The sequence below is a fragment of the Phalacrocorax carbo genome, chromosome 3 (assembly GCF_963921805.1).
Source record: "Phalacrocorax carbo chromosome 3, bPhaCar2.1, whole genome shotgun sequence".
NCBI classification, from domain to species: domain Eukaryota; kingdom Metazoa; phylum Chordata; class Aves; order Suliformes; family Phalacrocoracidae; genus Phalacrocorax; species Phalacrocorax carbo.
The window spans coordinates 10,735,056-10,758,502 of record NC_087515.1 but is presented as its reverse complement, the minus strand read 5'-3'; the positions used below and the strand labels follow the sequence as shown (position 1 = coordinate 10,758,502).

Genomic DNA, 23,447 nt, shown 5'->3' with positions numbered 1-23,447 from the left:
ACAGAAGCATCAAAGAACAAAACGATGAAAGAAAAACAGGATATAGATAACCAGATAGAAAAGTTGTATTTGTCAGAATGATATATAAAGGATCTTTAAGTTCTGGAAAAAAAAAAAAATCTGAAGAGAGAGGAGGATCTAGTGATCCCAAATATCAGCAGATCTAAATGGCTAATGGAAAAATCCCAGCCTTGAGGCATATACTCATACTCAATCCCAGTCATGACGCATATATGTATGCTTAGCTTTACCTCACACAAGTAACACCAGTGAGCTCAGCAGTAAGCTCCACCAGTGTAAATCACACTTCTCCCTCTCTTACACCCCCAGTTTCAGCAGATGCAGCCACAGTAAAGACTGGAAAAAAAAAGAAGACAGAAATCAAATGCAATTTCCAATTCAGATAAAACATCAGACAGTTAAAAGTACTGAAAGCAAATACTTCTCCTTTATCCTTACAAATGTGGTTCCACATATACCTAAAGGGCAGAAAGGGGAAAATTAACATACTGTTACCCAGTTTTAAATGCTTTTATTTTAGAATATAGGCTGTTACGATTTTAAGAGATCTTTGTGCTCTGCAACAAGAAACTTTATTGCTAATTAATATACGGTGTTTCATAAATTTCCTTGTCTTAATTCTAAGGAGTTTTCTCATTTTTGTTATTCTCTAGAATTAACAGAATCTCTGAAGCGATTCCAGGAGAAACAGCAATAAAGTAGTTTATTTAAACTTGACCAAAGAAGCAAAGTAAACTTCAAATTTCAACAAAACTGCTCAATATCCAGAACACACTCTGGAAGAGCACAGTGTTTACCGCTGGTATTTATTCAGTGTTTTTTTAAACTTCACTTAATTCTGGATATCACCCAAGAAAGCACCCTGTAGCGTCCCAGCATGAGGCTGCTGACAGCCCACCCTTGTGCAGGCAGGCAGGTAGGCTCCTTGCTGCTCCACCAGCCCTTCTGCTTCAGCCAGCACAGGGTGAGTTGCTCCATCATTTGCCTTTCATGCTTCTTTTTACCTGCCCTCTGCCTGCAAGGCACAGCCCCCCCTGTAAGGCCATAGCACTCATCCCAGCCAAATTCTTCCCTTTCTTGCATGAGGCTGCAAACTTTTTCCAGCCTTGGCTCTGAGGTATCTTTGGCCTCCACGTGCTTGCTCCCCAGCAGATTGGGCCCAACAAGTTGCCAGCTGTGGGTGATGAGTGCATACTAGCTGTTGGCTCCTGAAGGGTTTCAGTGAGCTGTCTTGCAAAGGGAAGTGCTTTGTCCCTGTCTCCACAAGTGCAAGTTTCCATTGTAGTCCCCAGCACACTGTTTGCATGGCGGGGAGGAGGAAGGCATGAGGGAAGGAGGAGTATTTTCACCCTTAAACAAATTTTCCTGCTGATTATCAGAATTGGCTTCTGTGGATTTGTTACCTGTTCACAGCAATGAGAGTGAAAAGTGACTCAGCACCCATCTCCATTCACTTCCCTCCCAGGCTGTCAGTCTGGGGGTTATCTGGGGTAGTGTTCTCCAAAGCAGTCCTTGTTCACTTGGAAGCAGACAGAGATCTTCAACTCATTTCATGTGGGCTGCTGCACGCTGCGATCCACTGCCTGGGCGAGTCAGGTTCAAGCCAGACATTTCAATGTTCCGGCAAAGTGAAGTTCTGCATCATTATCATGAAGTATTTCAAGGATATGAAAGCATCTGAAATACATACAAATGGTGTAGAGAATATAGCAAAAGCTACAAAACAGGAAGGGAGAAGTACAAAGGAACAAAAGGAAATATTACCAGAAATATTTCTTGATAATATGAGTGCTTCAAATAACTGGTGGACCTGAAGCTTGCTTCTGATTTACTGCTGGTTGCTAAAGCATGGCATTAGGTACAAACTCTCATATTGTCAAGCCTAAGTACTTGGACAAGGATTGCTAGAGTCAGTTACTAAAGAGTTAAAAAACCTGTCGGCTTTTGTGATCAGGCCAGCTTCAGAGAAGAAATAGATGATAAAGGAAGAAAGTTGGTTTTAAGCATTCGCTTAAAGATTTGCCATCTGAATGCTCAGCACTCATTTCCTTTAAAGCTGATCAGTTATAACATAATTTTCTCACATAATTGCTTCTTTTGAAAGTGTTCTGGGTTTCTTTTACTTTTACTCTTAATTGCATTTTGTCTGTCAGTATATTGGAATTTCACAGTCCTGTCCATAACTAGAGTATCTGAGCCTTTTCCATGTGGAATATACAGGCAATGAAAAAACCCCATGACTTTCTAGGTATTGTAGACAGTGTGATTATTCTGTTTTGAAGGTGTGAGGGCTGTGCTTGGCGTACATGTGTCTTTTTTCATTCCTTTTTAACAATACTTTTGATTTTAAGTTCTCAAGTTTGTAAATGATAGGCAAGCATGCTATTGTCACTTAGCAACCAGCTTTCATTTTATTTCAGAAACACTGTCCTGTGTGTGATAACAGGATTGTTAAAACAGTTCCTTGTTATGACTGGCATGCTGTGCTCACCTTGCTGCTTACTTGTTTTAATTTTTGCTCCTGGGGATCTCTTACTTTGCCAATAAGTGGAGTGGGAGGAAGTAGGAGAAACAAGTGCAGATGCCTCATCTCATAGAGGAACTGCCAGGCAGTTCTGTTTTCTTTTGTATGAAAAAGAGCTCATAAAATCCAGAATCTCATTTAGGCCCTGACCCTGTAATGAACTCAGCAGAGTCATAGGGGTCCTGGGACATAGGCAAAGCTATAGGCTAGAGAGCCTTGGATTGCAAGTACTGATAACTCAGGGTGCTGCACAAACCATGTTGGCCTGATGTTACTTAAAAGGATGGTTTGCTTTATGTTCACTACCAGAAAGCTTCAGCTGGATAGTTTAAGAGCTTGTTAACTCTTGGATTGGCTACCTTGCAACAGAAAGCCCAAAAAACCCTTTTGACCCTCCTCCCAACCCAGGCTTTGCTGGCACTGTTCCTTTAAAGCAGCATGACCTGATGGGATACCTGGTTGTGGTTTATAATACCTGCTGGAAGGGCTGCCTGCCTTCTGGCAAGAGTGCACTCCTAGGACTATCCATAGACTATGGATGTGGAACAGCAAGGTTAAGTGACAGTGCTTTTCTTCTGATGCTTATTTTTAAGTAATTGTTCTCAGAGAGTTAGCAGGGGGCTTACTGAGTTTTTGGATGTTTTCCTAGCAAATTACCTGTAGCCATGTGCTAGCAGTTACTTTATTATATTACCAGAAGAGTTTCTGTTGCTGCTAAGTCTGTCATATGAAATGATGCTGGTTTCCCTTATCCTCAAAATAAAGAAAAGCTGAGCAGATTTGCTCCGGCAGAGTGGGTTAAAGAGCAGCCTGACAAAATGGCTTTCTTTCCAGGGAGCATTCTACAGTGAGGTAAACTTAATTGGATAAAATGTGGTTTCCTTAAAAACAAACAAACAAAAACCCTAACCCTGATCTCATTTTTTTATCCTGCTTTTTTATATTGCTTGATTTATGGTGTACATTCTTAAAGTAGAGCATCACTAAGGCTTGTGCTTTTGTTTGCTAGTGAATAGTTAGGTTTCGTGTAGCTTTCTGAGCCCATGCACGTGTGATGGGAGGTGAGAGGGCAGAAAGGAAAAGGCTCTATTTCCTTCTCTGTGAGAAGACTGTGCTGAGGGGGTTTTCTTCTTCTCTTCTGTGCTGATGTATTCTGGGGCCTAAAAGAAATGTAGCTAGATTTTGGGATGCTGCTTCTAAGGTAAAAGTGAAGAGATCTGAGGCCAAGGCGGTGGGGAAAGGCAGTTTTGCACTTTCCCAGTTGTGTTCTGATGCTTTGGTGTCTCCTGGAGCTACCTAAGCTGACCTCGGGATCTTGTAGCAAGAGCCTTGTAGGACTGCCAGAGCAGCGCTCAGACCGGCAAAGCAACCTGGCATCTAGCAATTCTTTTTTCTTTCTTTCTTTCCTTTCTTTCTTTCTTTTTAATGTACTGGACACATTTCCTATGTAGGAAGTAGTGCTGCGGAGAAGTCTGGGATACTGTCTCTCTCTGTGTGTACTTCTCCTGAGACTGTAGAACTTGAAAACAAATAAGCCAACAGCTTCAGGAAAGAAGAAATAAGCATCTGATTGCTGGATATGTACATTCGTGAATGCTCTGGGCTTCAGCTTTGTAGCATGCCCTCATTACAAAAATGGCCATCTTGAAAGCATGCTAACAGAGACTAATGAATATTCAAAAATAGTTTGCTTACTCAGGTTTGCCCATCACAGATTTAAGGTATGTGGTTGGACCATGGTAGTACTTTTTTGTTAGCGTACAGTATTCTTTTAAGTTTTAGGGGGTTTATGTGGTTTTGTTTAGCAAGGCCTACCCAATCTGTGAAAGCCTTTTTTTTGTGAACTGAGGAGAGGGGACAGAGGAGATGGCCTAAGAGCTGGCTAACCAAACCAGTGCTGGAAACCTGAATTCCAGTCCTTGAACGCTGTTCACTCTATTTTTAATCGGGCACTAACCACCCTTAGGTCTGAAACAATCCTTAGGACCTAACTGATCTAGTTCCTCTGCACGTAATAGGCCTTATTATGGCAAATGACCGCCTCATTTCTGAGATGAATTGGACCTCATTTGATATTAAAATATTTTGTAGAGATTATAGATAGTGCAAGGCAAGGCCAATCTAGTTCAGCATCCTGACTCTGATAGTGAGCAGTAGGGAACATCAGGGAAAGAGAGGAGCACAGCCAAGTGTAGCGGTACCTCTTCAAGACAAACTCACAACCTCCTGGCAGAGTCTCCACAGATAAAGCCTATCTGTGGAGATATATAGATAGGGGCTTCTTTGGGCTAAGAAATCATCAGAACTGACCCTTTCTCATACAACCTCACTTGTGACAAATTAGCACTTTAAAAATGTCTGAAAGTTTCTGACTGGCTCTAACAATGATTAATGAGGATTTCATGAGGAGAGATGAAAAGGGAGAAAGAAAAAGACTTGCTCCACATGCTCCCTGCTATCATAAAAGGCAGCAGAGTATTTCACAAATTATATTCTCTTTCAAAGTAATGATGTGTTGAATGTGGAACTCTGAAGGCAGTATTAATTGAGGGTAGATGGGTTAAGGACATACAGAAGAGACCAGGAGCATATTGTGATGGTCAGATGTACGGTAAAGCCTGAGAAGAACAGCCAGAACAGGACACAGCAAGGCTGTAAGAGAGCAGAATGAGGAAAAGATAAATGCCTGGGTCCTCCTGCAATACTGAAGGTGTGCAGAAAGGTTATAAAAAGGTTCAAAGCCCAGGTGGGTCGGGACCCCTGAGACTATCCAGTCCCCTCCTGAAAGCCTGCTCTTCTTTTTGTCACTGCTCTTGGCAAACAGGAGGAGGAGAGGCGTTTGGAAGGACTAAGGGTGAATAATGAAAAGAACATTAGGAGTGAGGAGAGCATTAAAGTCTGAAGGAGCACAAACAAAAGTGAGGGAAACCAGAGTAACTGATCTGTTGAAGGGTCAAGTTCCAGAGGGAGGATCCCAAATTACTTCTGAGAGGGGAGATTGGTGTGGAGAAAAAAATATTCTTTTTAAGTTAGAAAGTAACACAGGTAGGAGGAAAATGTTATGATGGATAAATAAAGTGCATAGAATTGCATCTGTTATGGGTAGATGTCACTTCCCATTTAAATGGAAAGGAAGACTTTTAAATATATATTTTTTGAGACCGAAGAAAGGGCAATTTTAATGAAGGAGTACTTGTGGTTATCAGGAAATAAGTTTTGTTTTTCATATGGCCATCATTATCATACAAGTAGCAGCTTTGCAAATTAAAGCTGAAGTGCTTTTCTCTAGCACTTTCTTGTTTCAGAAGTTCATATTACCAAACAGTCATTTTTATGATATGGCTGGTATCTATCTGCATGATCTAGGAAAAGGATCTACTATCTGAATTAAGGAAGGGTACAGCAATGAGGAGAGTGTATGCCCTTAACTTATTTTTTCCCTTCAAAGTATGAATAGGGAAGAGGCAAACTCCTGAAACATAGGACTTAGCTCCCCTGTCCTCTGAGTCCTGCTATCTTAGAGTTTTTCCTGGAGGCAAATATCTAAGCAATATGTATTTAACTTAAACAGCAGAAAAATTAGTTTGGTTTTTTTACACTGAGAGGCTGTCATTAAGGTTACATGCCTATATCAGTTATGTTCGTATTTTATGTACTTAGCTTTATAAGTAATGCTGTTCTTATCACAATTAAATCACCTGACATCTGAAAATAACTGGTGTTTCTCACTTATTATAATAATGGGTAACAACCTATTGTAGTTTGAAAGCACAGTCCTACTATACTTGCGAATATTTGTTTGGTAGTATAATTGAGTAGTTAGATAATACCCTTACTGTAATGGTATGAATTAATCTCTTTTTAACAACCAAAAAAGTTCAGCCTTCTAAGTGGCTTAATAAAGAAATAGCCTTAGCAACCTAAAAAAAAAAAAATTCTCAGGTTGGTCATGTTACATTTCCAGGGAAAAAAAATTATTCTTACTTTATGTACTTGTGCCTTTATGTACAGGCTTGAATGCTTTAGGGTAAGTAAGTAATCTCTTGATGTGCCTCAAAGCTGGTAGCTGTTTTGTTTCTCCATGGTAACAGGAGTATAAAGCAGCATGAGCATCTTACTGAAGTAGGCAGACATGACATTATTTAGGAATGGGATTACATGTGAGGACTGTAGCTGATTCTGAATGAGGGCATTTTCTAATACAGAGGTGCTGGGAATGCATGCAGACATGCTAATTTAAGGTAAGGCTTAGGGATCCAAACTGACCTAAAAGAATCTATCAATCCATAAAGTTTGCAGTGATGAGGATGATTAGCAGATGATCAGGTTGATGAAGCTCTTCCAGAAACATGGTGGCTCAACATGTGATGAGGCCTGTGCCAGATCAAGGCCTAAACATCAGGCTCTGAGGTTCAGATATGAAGACTTAAAGATGTGTCTTCTCTTTACATTTTTTACATTTAAAATTAAAAAAAAACTTGGAGGTTGGACAGGCAGACGACAACTTTGCATTAATTTAGATATCTGTAAGCTTCATTCAGGAATCTTTGTGTATTACCTAGATGAACCCTGTTTATTTTTGTTCCCACCTTGGCACAGAACAGTATATATCAAGAGTACCTCAGCAGAAGAAATGGACAAATGTCTCCCTAGCACTGATGTACTCTCATCCTTTTTTTTGCCCCTGTTGAGATGACTCTGCCCTACTAGACTGAGACAAAATCTACTAACTTGCATTTATAGTAAGGGAAGGGTTCTGGCAACCTTTTTTCTCATCTGTATGTATTGCATGAGGGAGCCCTCCCTGTCTCTGTTCCAACAAGCTGTTGTGTAGTGATGGGTTGAGCTAACCTTGCTGACTGAGTCATGACTGAGTCCTGCAGATGGATCCAGCCTGACTGGGGACAGAGCAGTGTGCACATGTGCTTAAAAGAGCCCTTTCCCTGTGCAGTTAAAGCAGGGCGACTTCCTCATCTCTCTTCCCTTCCTCTCAGTGCAGGTAAATGTAAATTCTTCTGGTTCAGAAGGCCACATGACCTGTACCAATACAAGGCAACTTCATGCCAAACACGCCTTCCCTTCAGTAGGACTTCATACTCATCTTCTGGTTGTTTGACTTGTGGTTTTTGTTTTTTTTTCCTGTTGCAAGTGAAAATTAGCTTTTTATCCAGGCTCCCTAAGGAAGCAGACATGTAGATCACTGATGCCTTTCTGTTAATGTGAAACCCTCCCTGCTGTTTGCTTTCAAGTAACTTTTGACCGAATTGGAAAAATTCAACCACTGTACAACTCAGTGGTTGAGGAGAGTCCTAAATTAATGTTGTGCAGAGAGAAAAAAAGAGGGAAAACTGAGTGGGTTTGGTTAGCTTATCAGCTCTGCACTGAGTTCCAGGCTAGTGTTTCTTGTCCAGTGGAGAGTTAATACACTTGAAAAACCTTTGTTAGCACTGTGGCTTTGTTAGTCCCAGCCTGGTCTAGGTAAGGATCAGGTCTATGCATGCCTCTTACTGCTGCAGCCAGTGAAGAAATGGGTATATAGCTCTATTTTTGTCCTTATGTAACTGTGTTAACGAGGTTGTGTCAGGGTAACTATTTTGAGTAGCAGTGTTCGTTTTCAACCCCTTTACGCAATAAACTGCGGCCTAGGCCGGAGATGGGCGCCCGGGAGCAAGGGGAGGGAAGGAGCTGCCCTGCCTGCCAGGCTGCGGCCTGAAAACAGGGCAGGGGCCGGGAGGCCGGTTGGGCCGGGCCCTTAGTCGGGTTTAAACCACGCCAGAAGGTCGCGCGGAGGCCTGCTCGGGCGACACGGGGACTGACTGCCAGTCCCGAGTGGGTTATTCTGCCGAAGCGGTGTATCGGAGCGGGGAAAACAGCGCTGCGTGCAGCCGCGCTTCCTGCCGCCGCCTGCCCAGCATGGCGCAGGTATGTCTGTGGGCGCGCAGCGGGGCGGTCCGGCAGGGAGGGCTGTTCTCTCCCTCCGCTCCGCGGCCCGGCGGGGGGAGACCGGCGGAGCGGCGACCTGACTCGTGACGGCGGCGGGGTCCGCGGCGAGCGGCTGCGCTCGGGCGGGTATTTACGGTACGGCCGCGCGCGCGGGCGGCCGTTACGGTAGCGGTGGGGGTGGGGAGAGGAGGGACTACGTGCGCGGGGGCGGGGCGGGCAGTGCTGCGTGCTCGGCCCCGCGAGGCGCGTCTCCCTCGCGAGCTCGGTGAAAGGATTTGGCGCCAGGCGGGTCCGCTCTGCAGCTGCCGCAGCCGCACGAACCAGCCGCGCCACCCACCCACCGCCTCCCGCCGGGGCCTCGACCCACCGCCGCCGCCGCCGCCCGCCCCAGCCCGGAGCCGCCCGCGCGCCGCCCAGGGATCGAGCCGCCGCCGCCGCCGCCATGAGCTGCTCGCCCGTGAACGTGAAGAAGCTGAAGGTGTCGGAGCTGAAGGAGGAGCTGAAAAAGCGGCGCCTCTCCGACAAGGGCCTCAAGGCCGAGCTCATGGAGCGGCTCCAGGCCGCGCTAGACCAGGAGGAGGCCGGCGGGGGAGGCCCCGCCAGCAGCGCAGTTGAGCCTGGCAACGGCAGCATGGAGGGGGAGGCGGCCGAGAGCGGCGGGGGCGCCTCGCAGCTCCACCAAGGGGGAGGCCCCGACCAGGCCGCGGCCTCCGCGGCGGAGGACGACGACGAGGAAGGGCTGGAGGCCGCCGATGGCGACGCCATGGAGTTGGGCGAGGAGAACGGCGAGCGGGCGGGGGCCGGGGGCGGCCCCATGGAAGAGGAGGCGGGCGGCGAGGAGGAGGAAGAGGAGGAGGAGGAGGATGAGAACGGAGACGACCAGGGATTCCAAGAAGGGGAGGACGAGCTCGCCGACGAGGAAGAGGCCGTGGCCGGGGACACCAACGGGCACGGGGAGCAGCAGCCCCAGCAGCAGGCGCCGCCTCAGACCCAACAGACCCAGCAGCAGCCCCCGCCGCTCCTCCAGCCGCGAGGCGCCGCCGCCAAGGAAGCCCCCGGCAAAAGCGCCGGCGGCGCCTCGGGGGCCTCGGCCCCCCCCGGCCAGGCGGGCCCCGCCAAGCAGCAGCAGCAGCAGCAGAAGAAAGCGGAAGGTGGCGGCGGCGGCGGCCGCCCCGGGGCTCAGGCCGCCGGGGGTGAGTGTTTGCGGCGGGAACGGGGCGGGGAGGCCGTTAGTTTCCCCCCCCCCTCCGGGAACCCCCGTCGCGGGGGGGGGGGGGGGCAATGGGGGCAATGGCCAAGAGGGCGGTTTCCGGGGTGCGCGCGGGAGAGCGTTCGCGGGCGCGACGGCGGCGCCTCCCCGGCGCGGGGGGGGGGGGGTGTGTTCCACCGCCGCTCCCCCCCCCCCCCCCTTCCCCCTCCAGGCGGCACCGCGTGCTCCCCTCCAGGCGGCGCGGCGGGCCCCGCGCGGCGGGCGGGGGGTCCCGCGCGGGGGGGGCAGCAGCAGAGGAGGAGGAGCCGTTGCGGGGGGGGGGGGGGAGGGGAGGCGCAGGGAAGGGGCCGCCGCGGCGGGCCGCGGGGGGAGGGGCGGCGGCGGAGGGGCCGCTGGGGCGCGCTGTATTGTGCCGAGGAGCGCTCGGTGGCGTGACGTCATTTCCGGCCTGGTCGCCGCACGGGATGGCGTTGGGAAGGCCGGGTACAATGGAGGCGGGAGGAGGAGGAGGCGGCGGCGGAATCCCTTCCCCGCGGGCAGCCGGGCGGCCCCACGCGGCTCTCCCGCCCGGCCGCGGCCCGCCGGGAGGAGGCGCAGTAGGGCGGGCCACTCGGTGCCCTTGCGGGCGGCCGGGAGCGCCCGGCTCCCAGGCGGGGGCGGGACTAGCGTCACGGGGGGGGGGAGCGGGTGGGCGGTTTTTTTTTTTTCCCTCGCCGCCTGGGAGCGGTCTGGCTTTTCCGTGGGGATCTTAACATGGAGGACTCTGCCAGCCGCTGCGTGGTGTACTGTCCGCTTCTGTCGCAAATCAGAGACCATTTAGCAGACGAGTTTTGAGTCTTGAGAGAAAATTCGAGAACCGGGGATTTATTGTAGTGCAGAGCAAAATTGTTCTCGAGGTTATTACTGCTTTTTGTTCGCTTTAGGTTCTTAGAGTTTCCAAAGTTGGAACCATCGTATAGGATTTTATTCCCATTTAGAGTTACTTTGTCATTAAAATAAATCATGAATTCTGTTACAGGAGATGCTAAAACAGAACAAAAGCCTGGTGAGAAAAAGAGGGGAGTGAAGAGACCACGTGAAGACCATGGCCGTGGCTATTTTGAATACATTGAGGAAAATAAGTACAGCAGGTAAATAAACTCGATGCTGGGCAGCATTTTGTCAATGAAGAGCGCTAAGGTGCAGAAATGCCCATTTTAACAGTGTGAAAATACCTGTAGCTTTAAAATATTTTGGGTTTTTTATTGTTTTGTTCAGGGCCAAGTCCCCTCAACCACCTGTTGAAGAAGAGGATGAACATTTTGACGACACAGTGGTTTGTCTTGATACTTGTGAGTAAACATGCTTTCCTTTACTTTGGAAAGATGCAGTGTTTTGCTTTGAATCTTAAAACCACACTTTCTGAATTGTGGGGTGAATACGCTTGTTGATTTTCATTACTAAGTAACTTTAAAAAGGAAAAAAAATCACAAATAGCATTTCCACCTGTTTTCAGTATGCAAAAGTACAGAAGGACATGTGGGTCTTTATATTAGCAGTAATAAGCTTGTTTTTTTCTGTGAAGTCTGTTATACAGTTTTCTGAAGAAATTTTAACCAAAACACTCCTCTAGAATGCAAACTAAGCTGGCCAAGTGTAGTGAGCATAGAACACCCTAGAAACAGCTTGAGAAACGGATCATACAGCACATGAGCTTTTCACTTGAGAAGGTTCTGAGAGTCAGTGGTGTAGGTGGTTATAGAAGTACAATTTAAGTGAGCTTCCTGCATAACTTGCCTGAGGCCCTATTTATGTGCCAACCAGTGGAGTATTTTGTCCATGTTTTCTGATAAATTTAACAAAAGAGTCAGGTAAGGCCTCCTGAAAAATGACCCATTCCTGCAGCCTGGGAGCTTGTGGGGCAGGGGGGTGATCTATGCAAATGGGTTGGCAAACAGACTTGGTCAGGAGGCTGTAGAAATAGGCAGGTACCTACAAACAGTGGGGGTTTTCTTGGGGCAGACTATAAATTTCACTGTTCTTGTGATGTACCATGACTGGGGCAAATTTGACATTTGTATTTTTGAGGGTAAGCACAAGCACTTAGTGCAGTATTAAAAAACCTGTTGGGTTCTTAAAGTGCCGTGAAAAGAAAGGTTAAATTTTGGCATTGTCTGGCATATTTGCTAGTAGTGCCAGGTGTGGTTTTCTTGATAAATGCTTTGAAATGGAAGGAGATATAAGTTTACAGCCGTTTAGCTGAATATGCTGTCATGGCATTCTGATGGCTAAACCTCAAGTTTCTAGCTGCTAACCTGGAGATAGCCGCCTTTGTGGGAGCTTCTGATCTTCCCAATGGCTGACTGGTAGCTGCTTTTCATTATTAATATTTCTAGTAGGAAGTTTTGTTTACTGGACAGACATTGTGATTTAAAGTGTCAACAGACTGCTTGGAGATCAGAATCAAACATAGCTTTAAGACTGAATTGTGTAACAACTTGGCGTGCTCTCTTCTGGACCATAATGATCCAGACATAAGAGGTTTAGCACTCTTAAGGGCTTCTTTTTATTACCTGTGTCTTACAAGGAAGCTGCAACTTCAAATTCTGTTCTCACTTGTTCTAAAGTAACCTACACAGGTAGGTTTCTTCTGTATAATTTTATCTGGTTTTCATGCAATAAAAAAAAGTTAGAAATACTGAGAAAACACTTGGATCACAAGTATTGTAGTTGCAACTGCAGGTGGCTTTATGCAAATGAAACAAGATCTCGTGCATGAGAGTTTCCAGTAATACAAGGAAGACTGCAATTTAGTGTACTCGGGCAGCATGCAGATTTTATACCAGGGCAGAACTCACTGCTTGCTAATTTTGCTCCTTTCTTGTAACTGTCAAATAGGTTTGGAATTTCTTCAGTGGATTCCTTGCTCTGGGGAATTCAAGTGCTATATCCTGCACCTCATGTTACCATTTTGCGTTGTCTTTTTGAAACCTACTAGAAGATTAATTTGAAACTTCATGGTGCTGCAGCTCTGAAGATGTCTGTAAAACAAAGGTTCCACTTAAGTTCTTAGAGTGATAGGTGAATTCATAGTGCAGACCATGTTACTTGGGTGAAGTGGGTTCTCTTAACCACACTCTGCGTGCTTAACCTATCTGCATTTGACTTAACTGACTTTATTTTAATTGGCTTAATCTAATTGGACTTGCTAAATGACTACATGAACCAAAGACAGTACTACTTTCAGTACTTAAAAATACTTGTGTTCCTGATTACTTCTCGGCTGCCCTTAGGCTTGGGCATGAGGAGTAAGAAGATTTCAAAAAAAGGTATCTAGCAAATAATGCAAAGAGCATGATGCATATTCCTTTGCTCTACATTGATGGAAATGCCTCAGGTAACTGACCAAAAATCTTCTCAAATAGATAAGGTGAAATTCAAGGTTTTAAGCAGATGGAAAAAAAGGGAATTTGTGACAGAAGTGAAGATGGCACCTTGAAAATTATTCTTGTTCGCTAGTTCTTCGTAAGATTTTTTTGGTTGAGCTTCAGCCTGCAGCTCTATCTGGGAATGTGTTCGGTTGCTTTCCTGAAAGATACTGAGTGCTTGCTGGCCATTTGTCTTGAAAATCGCCTTTGAAAGCTGTAATGTTAATGCATAAAAATTGGACAGCTGTACTTCTATTTTGTAATAAGAGTAAACAGAATGATTTTTATGTTAACAGATAACTGTGACCTGCATTTTAAAATCTCAAGAGACCGGTTTAGTGCTTCCTCTCTGACCATGGAAAGCTTTGCTTTCCTTTGGGCTGGAGGGAGAGCCTCCTATGGAGTTTCTAAAGGCAAAGTCTGCTTTGAGATGAAGGTGAGTTAAACTGGTGTTTTATGGGAGAGTATTTTGCATGCTTTTTTGCACTTAGCTGAAACTAATTCAGGTGAACAGAACTTTGAGGTCTTTTATGAGCCTGTAAAGTGGTTCTTGATAAAAGACATCTCAGTTTGGAAAACTGCTTCCTCTTTAAGAGCTTCCATTTAACAGAAAAAAAAAAAAGCAGCTTGCATTTTCCCTGAATGTGTGACTTCTGCTCTCATTTTTGAACCAAAATTCTATTCGGTACCACATGAAGAGTTCTGGCACTCGCTAGTCAGATGTTTGCTTGTATTTTCTAAAGATTACAGAAAGCTTGGCTTTTTTTTAAAGGGATATAAATTCTTCCAGCAGCCCTTTTGTCCCTGTTTAGTCTGAGTTTGACCTGCTCTAAGCAGGCATTTGGGCTAGATGACCCACAGAAGTCCCTTCCAACCCGAGTAATTCTGGCTTGTGCATGCAGCAAATGTGAGTATTTAGCAAGTGCTTGAATTATGAGAGCAAAAGTTCTCCTAAAGGGTAAGATCAGCAAAGAGCAATCAGCGTTGTAATAAACAGATTTCTCAAACTTTTTGACAAAAGAAGGAGGCACAAAGTTTGATTTTTTGTTTTTTTTACTTAGCAGTGTTAAAGCCTTCTTTCCATATGATGTGCCTGTGTATATAAATGCTTACTCTGTTCTCTTCCTCTAGTACTTTTAAATCTGACTCCTACTGTGAGGAGTGGGTAGTGATCCCATTCTCCATACTCTTGCATTGAGTGATTTCTGAGTCTGTTGGTACCTCTAACTTTGGAAGGCCAGTGGAGTGAAATTGATGTCAGTATTTATTGCCCAGTTCACTTTCAAATCAGTTTCACTTCGGTCACCTGACTCAAATAGTTGTGGATACTGGTAGGATACTAATAAGCTTTTCCACTTAAGTTTGGTGAAATTTATAAAGGCAGTTAGAAAATAGCTGGTTGCCTACAGATTCCAGTGCTTTTAGGTGTTTTTTCAAAATCTGGTTATGTTGTTTGGAAGCTGGCAGCTTGCCCAGGAAGTCTGCTTACTGTGGAAAGAGATGAGTGTAATATTTTCCGCAGTCTGTTAAGCAATTTTTTTTACCCATTACCACATTTTATTAGCAAAGTGAATACCAACTTCATGGCGATTATTGTTAAAAATATTTATACATCTTGTTTGTAACTTTAATACAGTATGAAAAGGATTGAGGCTTTTGGCCACCGAGAGGGACTGCTATGACTAAGTGTTTGAAGGTATATGGTATTTTGCATCTTCATTGCTCAGTCAGGAGATGTAACTATTGAGTGATTAGCTTGTGATTTCACATACTTAAGCATGTTTTATTTTTGCAGATGATGATTACTTAGGCATAGAAAAGATTTAACCAAAGTGTAAAGGTTCCAGATGTTACCTTTGTGTTTCCGTCTTGTTAGTGTCTAATAAATGCTACATATCGTTTAATGAATAATTTAAAAACAGGTTACAGAAAAGATACCTGTTAAACATCTGTACACAAAAGACATTGACATACATGAAGTGCGAGTTGGCTGGTCGCTGAACACAAGTGGAATGTTGCTTGGTAAGACTTAAATATTTGATTACTTTTGTATTTCTTGTGTATGTGGTTGAAGTTTTAAGTAATTTTTTCTTAAGCAGATGGGAAGAGCTTAGTGATTGTAGCTTGGGTGTTCTAAAAAGTGGTCTTAACTTGAATTGATCACTGGATATGGTGCGAGAAGGTTTATTACTGGGACCAAGTAGTGTTCAGGCCTGTAAGGATTACATGATTGGGGATTTAATTCTTTTGTGGTCAAGTATGGGTTGTGGAGAACATTCTTGGAAGGCCTGGCAAGACTCAGGATTTCTCATTTTCATTTAGTGTCATAAATAGGAAGAGGGATTTTTGCCCCTTTTCTAAGGATGGGGACTGGTGTAACATTTAACCAGTGAAGAAAAACTGGATAACTACATTATCATTCTGTTGGCTTGGGAGGGAGAATCCTCACTTCTGAAAGCAGCTAGGAAGAAAGAAGTACCACTTCATTAGGTACATGGGAACTGATCACAGTGATATTTCTAATTAATACCTGCTGCTGAGACACATCTTTGAGGGAGATGTGTATGAATTGGTATGTTCTGATGTCAGCAGCAGCTTTCTAGTTAAGTACTTAAGTTCCACCTGAGACGTTATGTTTGACGCTTCCTGTTAGCTTGTTCCTTGCAGCTCCATCCTCAGCTGTCACATAGGCTGAATATCTGCTAAACTCCCTTTAAAATGGGGAGGGGTAAGTGCTACTGGAGTCAGAAAGTCTTTGACTAACTACGTTACAGGTATACTGGTGCATAATCAGGTCTTCAGAGTTTAAAAATACCTGGTCATGTCTTTATCTGGCAGTTCAGCTTTATGTCAACGTGAATCTGGAAGTAGCAGCTTAAAGCTCTTAAAACAGGGATGGGGGAGACTGCTATTCCATCTCAAGTGAAAGTATCAAGTTCTTGTATTCAAAACAAGCTGTAGATATGTTGGAATCATGGCTTGTTTTGTCATTAATAAAAACATTCTGAAGAACAACTTAAGTAGCTGTAAAGTGATTGTGTTTCTAAAAGGTTAGGTGAAAATGCCTGGTTTTGATAAGTTTAAATTATTTCTTCAGGTGAAGAAGAATTTTCTTATGGGTATTCTCTAAAAGGAATAAAGACTTGCAATTGTGAGACCGAAGACTTTGGTGAGAAGTTTGATGAAAATGATGTGATTGGATGTTTTGCTGTAAGTTTTCACTTATATTTTCTGAGGAAAAACATCCTTGAATCTTTAGACTGCTTTGATGTGAGAAGCAGTAAACCAAGTACACAGAAAGTGTGAGAAAGACGAGTTGTTTAACACGGGGAGGAGGCAGAAAATAGCAGGTATTATCAACAGCAACTGCTGTGAACATGTTACAATTTGATATTCACAGACAAATATCTTCAAAGCCTTTTAAAAAAACCCATGATCTTAAACAAGATGATTGTTGGCAGCAGCTCATTTTAAGATAAAGCTTTTAAGTAGTTTGTTTATGATATAACAGTATAACAGAAGTTGGGTGAATATAGGCAATATAGTGAAATTACTAATATAACTTTATAGAGCGAGGTGAGTAATTTTATCCAAACTAATGCTTTGTTTGAAAACCAGAATTTTGATGGTGACGAAGTGGAGCTCTCATATTCCAAGAATGGGCAAGAGCTTGGTGTTGCGTTCAAAATAAGTAAGGAGGTTCTTGATGGGCGGCCACTCTTCCCCCATGTTCTCTGCCACAACTGTGCGGTTGAGTTCAACTTTGGTCAGAAGGAGGAACCTTACTTTCCTGTACCTGAAGAGTATACCTTCATCCAGAAGGTACCCCTGGAGGATAGGGTCCGAGGACCAAAGGGACCTGAGCAAAAGAAAGATTGTGAGGTAAGGTTCTTGTTGGGAATCTCAAAGTTTTTGAGATAAATGAACAGAAGTGGTAGACTTTAAGCAGACTTACTACACAACACTCTGACCTTTCTGTCTGAGGGCTTTAATACTTGGTATCCTGTGACTCTTCAGCCCCCCTGGCCCACACCCCCCACTGAGTTCCCATTAGGCTTACTGGTCTAAGTTGCATATAAAGAAAAAAATCTTTGAACTAGTATCTCAAGTATAGAACCTGTCGTCATAGGTGGTGATGATGATTGGCTTGCCTGGAGCTGGCAAGACTACATGGGTTACCAAACATGCAGCAGCAAATCCTGGGAAATACAACATTCTTGGGACAAATACTATTATGGACAAAATGATGGTAAGTGATAATATGACATTTTATTTGTCGATACGTTAAAGACCTGCTGTAAATCCAAGGTCTTTTGGCTGCCATGGGGTTCTTCTGTATGAAAGACATTAAGAAACTGGCTGGTTAGCTGGTGACCATTAAAGACTTCTATCTTGCTGAGCTGCTGCTCGTATGTGGTACAGCAGGATTGTGAAGCTTTTTGTGGTACTATGTAAGAAAGAGTCAACTGTTTTTGACTATTTAAGTAGTTCTATTTCTCTTTATATTGCTGTCCTCAGAACAGAACACTGAGCTTTGAATTAGTAATGTAATGAGTATACCTTAGATTCAGCTGTGTTGATTCACCTAGATTTTGTGTTGCAAAGCTCTGTGTTACAGAGGCTTTGGGAATTTCAGTTAAGAGTTTGTAGCTGTGGCCTTGAATTGAACAGTCTTTGAGGCGAGGTGAAAAGCATTTAGTAAAGAAAAATGTCAGCCATGCGTATCAGGGCTACTTAACTCTGGGAAATCTTTCCATAGGTTGCAGGTTTTAAGCGGCAGATGGCGGACACTGGAAAACTTAACACGCTGTTGCAGAGAGCTCCACAGTGTCTTGGAAAGTTCATTGAGATCGCAGCTCGTAAGAAGCGGAATTTCATTTTGGATCAGGTAGAAGCTTCACTGAAAAATGGTTGAACAAATTTGTTATAGGCTGTAGTGCAGTAGTTAAATGGGATTTGAGTTACATTGTAATAGCAGTTGTTTCACTTACTGACTTACTACTCAAATGCTTGTCTGAACTTCTCTGGATTTATGGGATGTGGGAGGAATAGTGATTTAACACGTGGATATGAGTTCGTAACTTTGCATTATGCAGCATCTTTATGTCCAGTTATTTGTAAACTTCATTGCAAGCTCTTGTAGAGGTGAAGTCTATACACCATAAGTTGACTTCCTTAACTCTTACAATGACAGCTACGTGTAGTAAGTTACTGCATTTTTTTCAGACAAATGTGTCTGCAGCTGCGCAGAGGAGAAAAATGTGCCTGTTTGCAGGCTTCCAGCGCAAAGCAGTTGTTGTTTGCCCAAAAGATGAAGACTACAAGCAAAGAACACAAAAGAAGGCAGAGGTGGAGGGAAAAGATCTTCCAGAGCATGCAGTTCTCAAAATGAAAGGCATGGAACATAATCCTATACTGTGTTTTAGGATGCTGAGTATCTGTTTAAAGGATTAAGTAAACGTGAAGTCTAAAAAAATCACTTTATCTTAAACAGTTGTACTTAAACAAAACTGGAAGACTATTGTAACTTGTAGGACAACACTATATTGTGTTCCCTCTGCTGCAGTCCTTAACACTACTCAGTTATGCTGATAAGCTTCATGCAGATGCACAAAGCTGTCTTGGCATAAAGTGCCCTATATAAGTGACATATTTGGCAGAAACTGGTATTCTGAGTGGAGGCTTATAAAAGAAAAAAAGATCTAGGCAGAATGTTTTCAAGGTTTGGAACAGTACTGGCAACTCCATGAAGACCTGTTTATTTCTTCTGTCACTGTTATATTTTTTTAAATGGTCAAATTATGTAATTTTGTCCCTATGCTGAGGGAATGCAGGGGGTGGGAGGAAGAATGGGAGAAAGGTGATTAAATTACGGCTTTAATTGTAGCTGAATGTAGATGCTGAATACTCAGTGTTTTTGCAATTATAGGGAACTTCACACTGCCAGAGGTAGCAGAATGTTTTGATGAAATAATCTATGTAGAGTTGCAAAAAGAAGAAGCTCAGAAGCTTTTGGAACAATATAAAGAAGAAAGTAAGAAATCTCTTCCACCGGAAAAGAAACAGAACACTGGCTCAAAGAAGAACAAGAAGAGCAATAAAAATCAATTTAATAGGGGTCAGAGAGGTCGTGGAGGATTCAACATGCGGGGCAACTTCAGAGGAGGAGGTGAGCCTAGAAGTACACCTGTAAATTTTAGAGGTTGCTGCTGCTGAGGAAGAAGAAAGCTTGTGGTACTTGCATTGCAGTGATTATGTAGTTGGAACCTTGATTTCAACTTCAGTAAGTTTTAATGTATTAGTGGAAAGTTAATCGTCCAACTTCAAAAGTGAGGATTGCCAAAATCCTGGATTATGCTGTTTGCGTGGTTTGAGGCACAGCTTTTGAGTTTCTGTGTTAGGTTTGGTATTCGTTTGTGTACCAGGCTGTATTGGGGGATAGTGTGTGGTTAAATTACCAGTTTTCACTATGACCAGGTGATTTAATCTTTGCATTGACATTTTTGCACTGAAATTGGACAACTGATTCCTATGCCGTCATCCTTTTGAACAATAATCGTCGCGCAAGAAATACTTTAGATATAACTACTTGATTGAAGTAACTCTCTTCCTGCAGTCCCTGGCAATCGTGGTGGATACAACAGAAGGGGGGGCAACATGCCACAGCGAGGTGGTGGAGGTGGTGGTGGCGGCGGTGGCAGCAGCGGTGCAATTGGCTACCCATATCCTCGTGGCCCTGTCTTTCCAAGCAGAGGTGGCTACTCAAACAGAGGAAACTATAACAGAGGTGGAATGCCCAACAGGGGAAACTACAACCAGGTGATGCATTTGGGGGGATTTATTAGTTGAACTGCAGTGCTTTGGATGATGGTGTCTCAACGGTTTGGTGGCTGCAGATAGCCACAGACTTAGTTGTGGAACTGCACTAATCCCATACAAAAAAAGCTTCACTTTCTAGTTCAGAGCATGTGCCCAGAGCTCTGAATGTCATGGAAGACGTTCTGATGCTGATGTGGGGATTCCATGTTAGGACTGTCCCTCTCTTCTCTTCAAGATGAAGACTTGTAGGGCTTGTGTTTGATGACTTACCCCCTGCCCTCCCCCTCCAAGTAGTAGTAACCACTGTTTGGCCTGAGGGTCAAGGTGTGTCTTTATCGTGCATTTAGGGAAGTTTCTGGTCATAGCATTGGAGAGTCTTTGTTTTGGTGACTGGTCTCAAACACAACTAGTGAAGACGTACTAGCCTAGGTCTTAACTGGTAGAATATCAGCAGAAGTATTTGAAAATATAATTTGGATTACTGAAGAGCCAGCAGATGGAGCCCAAGCTAGTAAACATGGCTCAGGTTTGTCTAATACTGACAAACGGGAAATGTGATATTTTATCTATTTGTATTAGTGTCCCTTTTCTGTACTTTTACTTGAAGTTTTGTGGACTAGCTCTTCTATTCTCAGTTCTATGACCCATATCCTTTTGTCTGATCAGATAACACATCCTTGTAGCAACTACAGCCTTTCCTAACTAAAAATAAGCAAGCTCCTGTATTTTTAGCTGTCCTGGTGCAGTTTAGCAGCTGGAAATAGGGTGAGTCAAAACTGGATTAGCCAGCTTTCCAGACCACTGGCAGCACAGTTTGAGCTTGCTTATTAATTCTGAGGTTCTTGCCCCATGTTTAAGAAGCAGTTGCTTGGAGGGGGAGGCTTTTCGGTATTCTGGTGTTTTTCAGGGAGGTTTTTGTTCTTGGTTTTAACCGGGGCCTGATACCATATAGAATCTTTCAAATACAAGGTATGTGATGTTTTGGTGGTGATGGAAAGATTGGTATTAACACACTTCTGAAAAATCTGTACAGATGAAGTAGTTAAACCCTGTTGTCCTCTTGCAGAACTTCAGAGGAAGGGGAAATAATCGTGGCTACAAAAACCAATCTCAGGGCTACAACCAGTGGCAGCAGGGTGTAAGTAGTCATAACTTCTACCTTTTCACTGATTGTTAACTTGATTGTTTCAAAATACTGTTTGAAATAATTAGATATGTGATCAAAACTGGATAGCAAATTCTTTGAGTGCCAGGTAATAGTACTATGAATAGTTTTCTGCGCAAAATGTAATCTGGCCTGATGGTCTTGATATATCAAATACCAGCCAGGGCTTATTGGTCTTAATGGTATGTAGTATTTGGTGTCACGTGACTACTGTGAAGTGAGCTTGGCTGCCTTCAGTTGTTCAGGAACTTGCTGCTATTTGAGAGGACTTTAATCTCCTCAAGTTCCAGGAGAACTAGATGTTTGTTTAAACCCTCTTTCTCTGTAAGAAATGTAACCATAATGTGATTACAGGTTAAAATTAACTATTTATCCATTTATTGCAGCAATTCTGGGGTCAGAAGCCATGGAGTCAGCATTATCACCAAGGATATTATTGAATACCCAAATAAATGAACTGATACATATTTCTCCAAAACCTTCACAAGAAGTCGACTGTTTTCTTTAGTAGGCTAACTTTTTAAACATTCCACAAGAGGAAGTGCCTGCGGGTTCCTTTTTTAGAAGCTTTGTGGGTTGATTTTTTTCTTTTCTTTTTTTTGTACATTTTTAATTGCAGTTTTAAAGTGATTCGTAAGAGAACCTCAGCATTGTGCACGATAAGAGAATGTGTCAGTATTTCAGGGTTCTACATTTTATCTGTAAAATGTGACTTTTTTTTTACCACAACAAAAGTAAAACGTTGCTTTGTACCTGGTGTCTTTTTATTAAAGAATTTTCTCCTTTTTCCCCATCCCCCAATTTCTAAGAAACAGTCGTGAGTCATGTCACAATACGATCGAAACGTTAGCAACCAGATTTGTGCGGAGGCTCCTTCATAGCCCTCGTGAGCACCGTGAGATCATGTAAAGCTCCGTATTACACTCCATCTTCTCTATGAAGCTTCTGGGTGGGGAGGGGAGGAGGGGGAGGTAAAAGTTTCTGGCAATAACTAGGACTTTTTTTGTAACACTTGGAACTCAATGAGATGTTGGGGCAAAGAGGAAACCTGGGGCTCGATAGTGAAGGTGGAGTGTATGTAGAAGCTCTTAAAGTTGTAAAACTTGGTTGCATTATTTGTGGAGGCTCAAACTTGTGAAGGTACAACACCATAATTTCTTTTCCATTTGTTCTGCATTTTGATTCTGAAAAGAAGCTGGCTTTGCCCATTTCTTATTAAACAAAACTTGTTGTAAATCCAGTTGTCTAATGGGATCTATATGAAGTTAGCTGTGTGTCTGTATAACTCTTTCCCCACAAAATACTGTATACCTAGTGTGCTTGTAGTAGTTACTCCACCATTTTGTAAGCTAATGAAACTGTGAGTCACCCATTTTATATCTAATTTTTAATCATGTCAATTCTCAAATGGGTGTATCTCCTTAGCCTGCTGATTCCTTTTCTCTTTAAAGAAAGTGGGTGGAGAAACTTAACTCTAGACGTTTGTTTGCAATAAAATAAACTCATTTTACTCTTGTTTTGGGATTGTTGCCATCAAGGTCTAAAATCCCCTTAAGGCTATAAAGAGGAAGAGAATGTATGAAAGCGATGATGTTGGACAGTTTTAAACTCATTACTGTGTACATGCTGAAATACTTGTGTTTCTTTAAAAATCTAAATTGGTGGTTGCTCTGTTAGAGATATATCACGTGTATAATCTCACAATTTAACATGGTTATATGTATAGGGCAAAAGTCTTGAGTTGCACTTGCATCATGTAAATCCACTTAACCTATTTATTGTAAAATAGATGTTAGGGAAGGAGCGGGGGAAGGAACTGGACAGGGAACAGGACAGAAGGAGGGTTGTTGTAGAGAACGAATCCTGGAGTTGAACAGAGAGCTTCCGTTTGTTTTAACCGCTATTTCGTTCAGATTAATGCTTTTGTAAAGTTGTAGTGGCAATGTTGGCTAATAATTTCCTTGCATTTTAATCCCATAAGATAGGGGCAAGAGATAACTGAGTCGGACTTGTGGTGTACATGTGAGAACACGTGTCACCGCCAGCAGCGGGGCGTTGGGATTTGCCTGCTGCTGCGTTCCTCGTGGCAGCGCGCAGGCCGGCAGGGCTTGCCAGCAGCATAGACCTAGAGTCGGTGTAGCGTGCTTGAAACTTTTCTCAAATGTTAGTCGATTTCTAATAGTCTTCAGAAGTTAAGATAAAGTTGTGTTGCTCTTCTAGCCTTTATAGCAGATGACGTTGCATATTGACATTAAACATTAACAGCACCACCTCCTTGTTAATATTGCTTTAAATCATCCCTTTACTTTGAAAAAAATGTAAATCGTCTCTAAAGAAACACTTTAATGAACTAGAAAT

The 23,447-nt window shown here is 43.4% G+C and overlaps 1 protein-coding gene across 1 annotated transcript; it reads left to right on the top strand.

Moving 5' to 3' along the window:
- Positions 1 to 8,711: 8,711 nt before the first annotated feature.
- HNRNPU (heterogeneous nuclear ribonucleoprotein U) lies at positions 8,712 to 22,605 on the top strand. Its single transcript, XM_064445815.1, has 14 exons — positions 8,712 to 9,681; positions 10,717 to 10,828; positions 10,956 to 11,029; positions 13,402 to 13,541; positions 15,028 to 15,127; positions 16,203 to 16,315; positions 16,724 to 16,987; positions 17,235 to 17,354; positions 17,865 to 17,993; positions 18,332 to 18,500; positions 19,035 to 19,274; positions 19,722 to 19,924; positions 20,991 to 21,062; positions 21,476 to 22,605. Exons 1-14 carry the CDS (start codon positions 8,931 to 8,933, stop codon positions 21,527 to 21,529), a joined length of 2,541 nt encoding a protein of 846 aa, XP_064301885.1. The 5' UTR covers positions 8,712 to 8,930; the 3' UTR covers positions 21,530 to 22,605.
- Positions 22,606 to 23,447: the final 842 nt, after the last annotated feature.

Excerpts from the sequence above, each read along its gene's own strand:
- HNRNPU (XM_064445815.1), top strand. The coding sequence starts at position 8,931 with ATGAGCTGCTCGCCCGTGAACGTGAAGAAGCTGAAGGTGTCGGAGCTG. Across the intron at positions 11,030-13,401 it reads AGTGGTTTGTCTTGATACTT|ATAACTGTGACCTGCATTTT; the intron begins GTGAGTAAACAT and ends TTATGTTAACAG. Across the intron at positions 16,988-17,234 it reads AGCAAAAGAAAGATTGTGAG|GTGGTGATGATGATTGGCTT; the intron begins GTAAGGTTCTTG and ends CTGTCGTCATAG.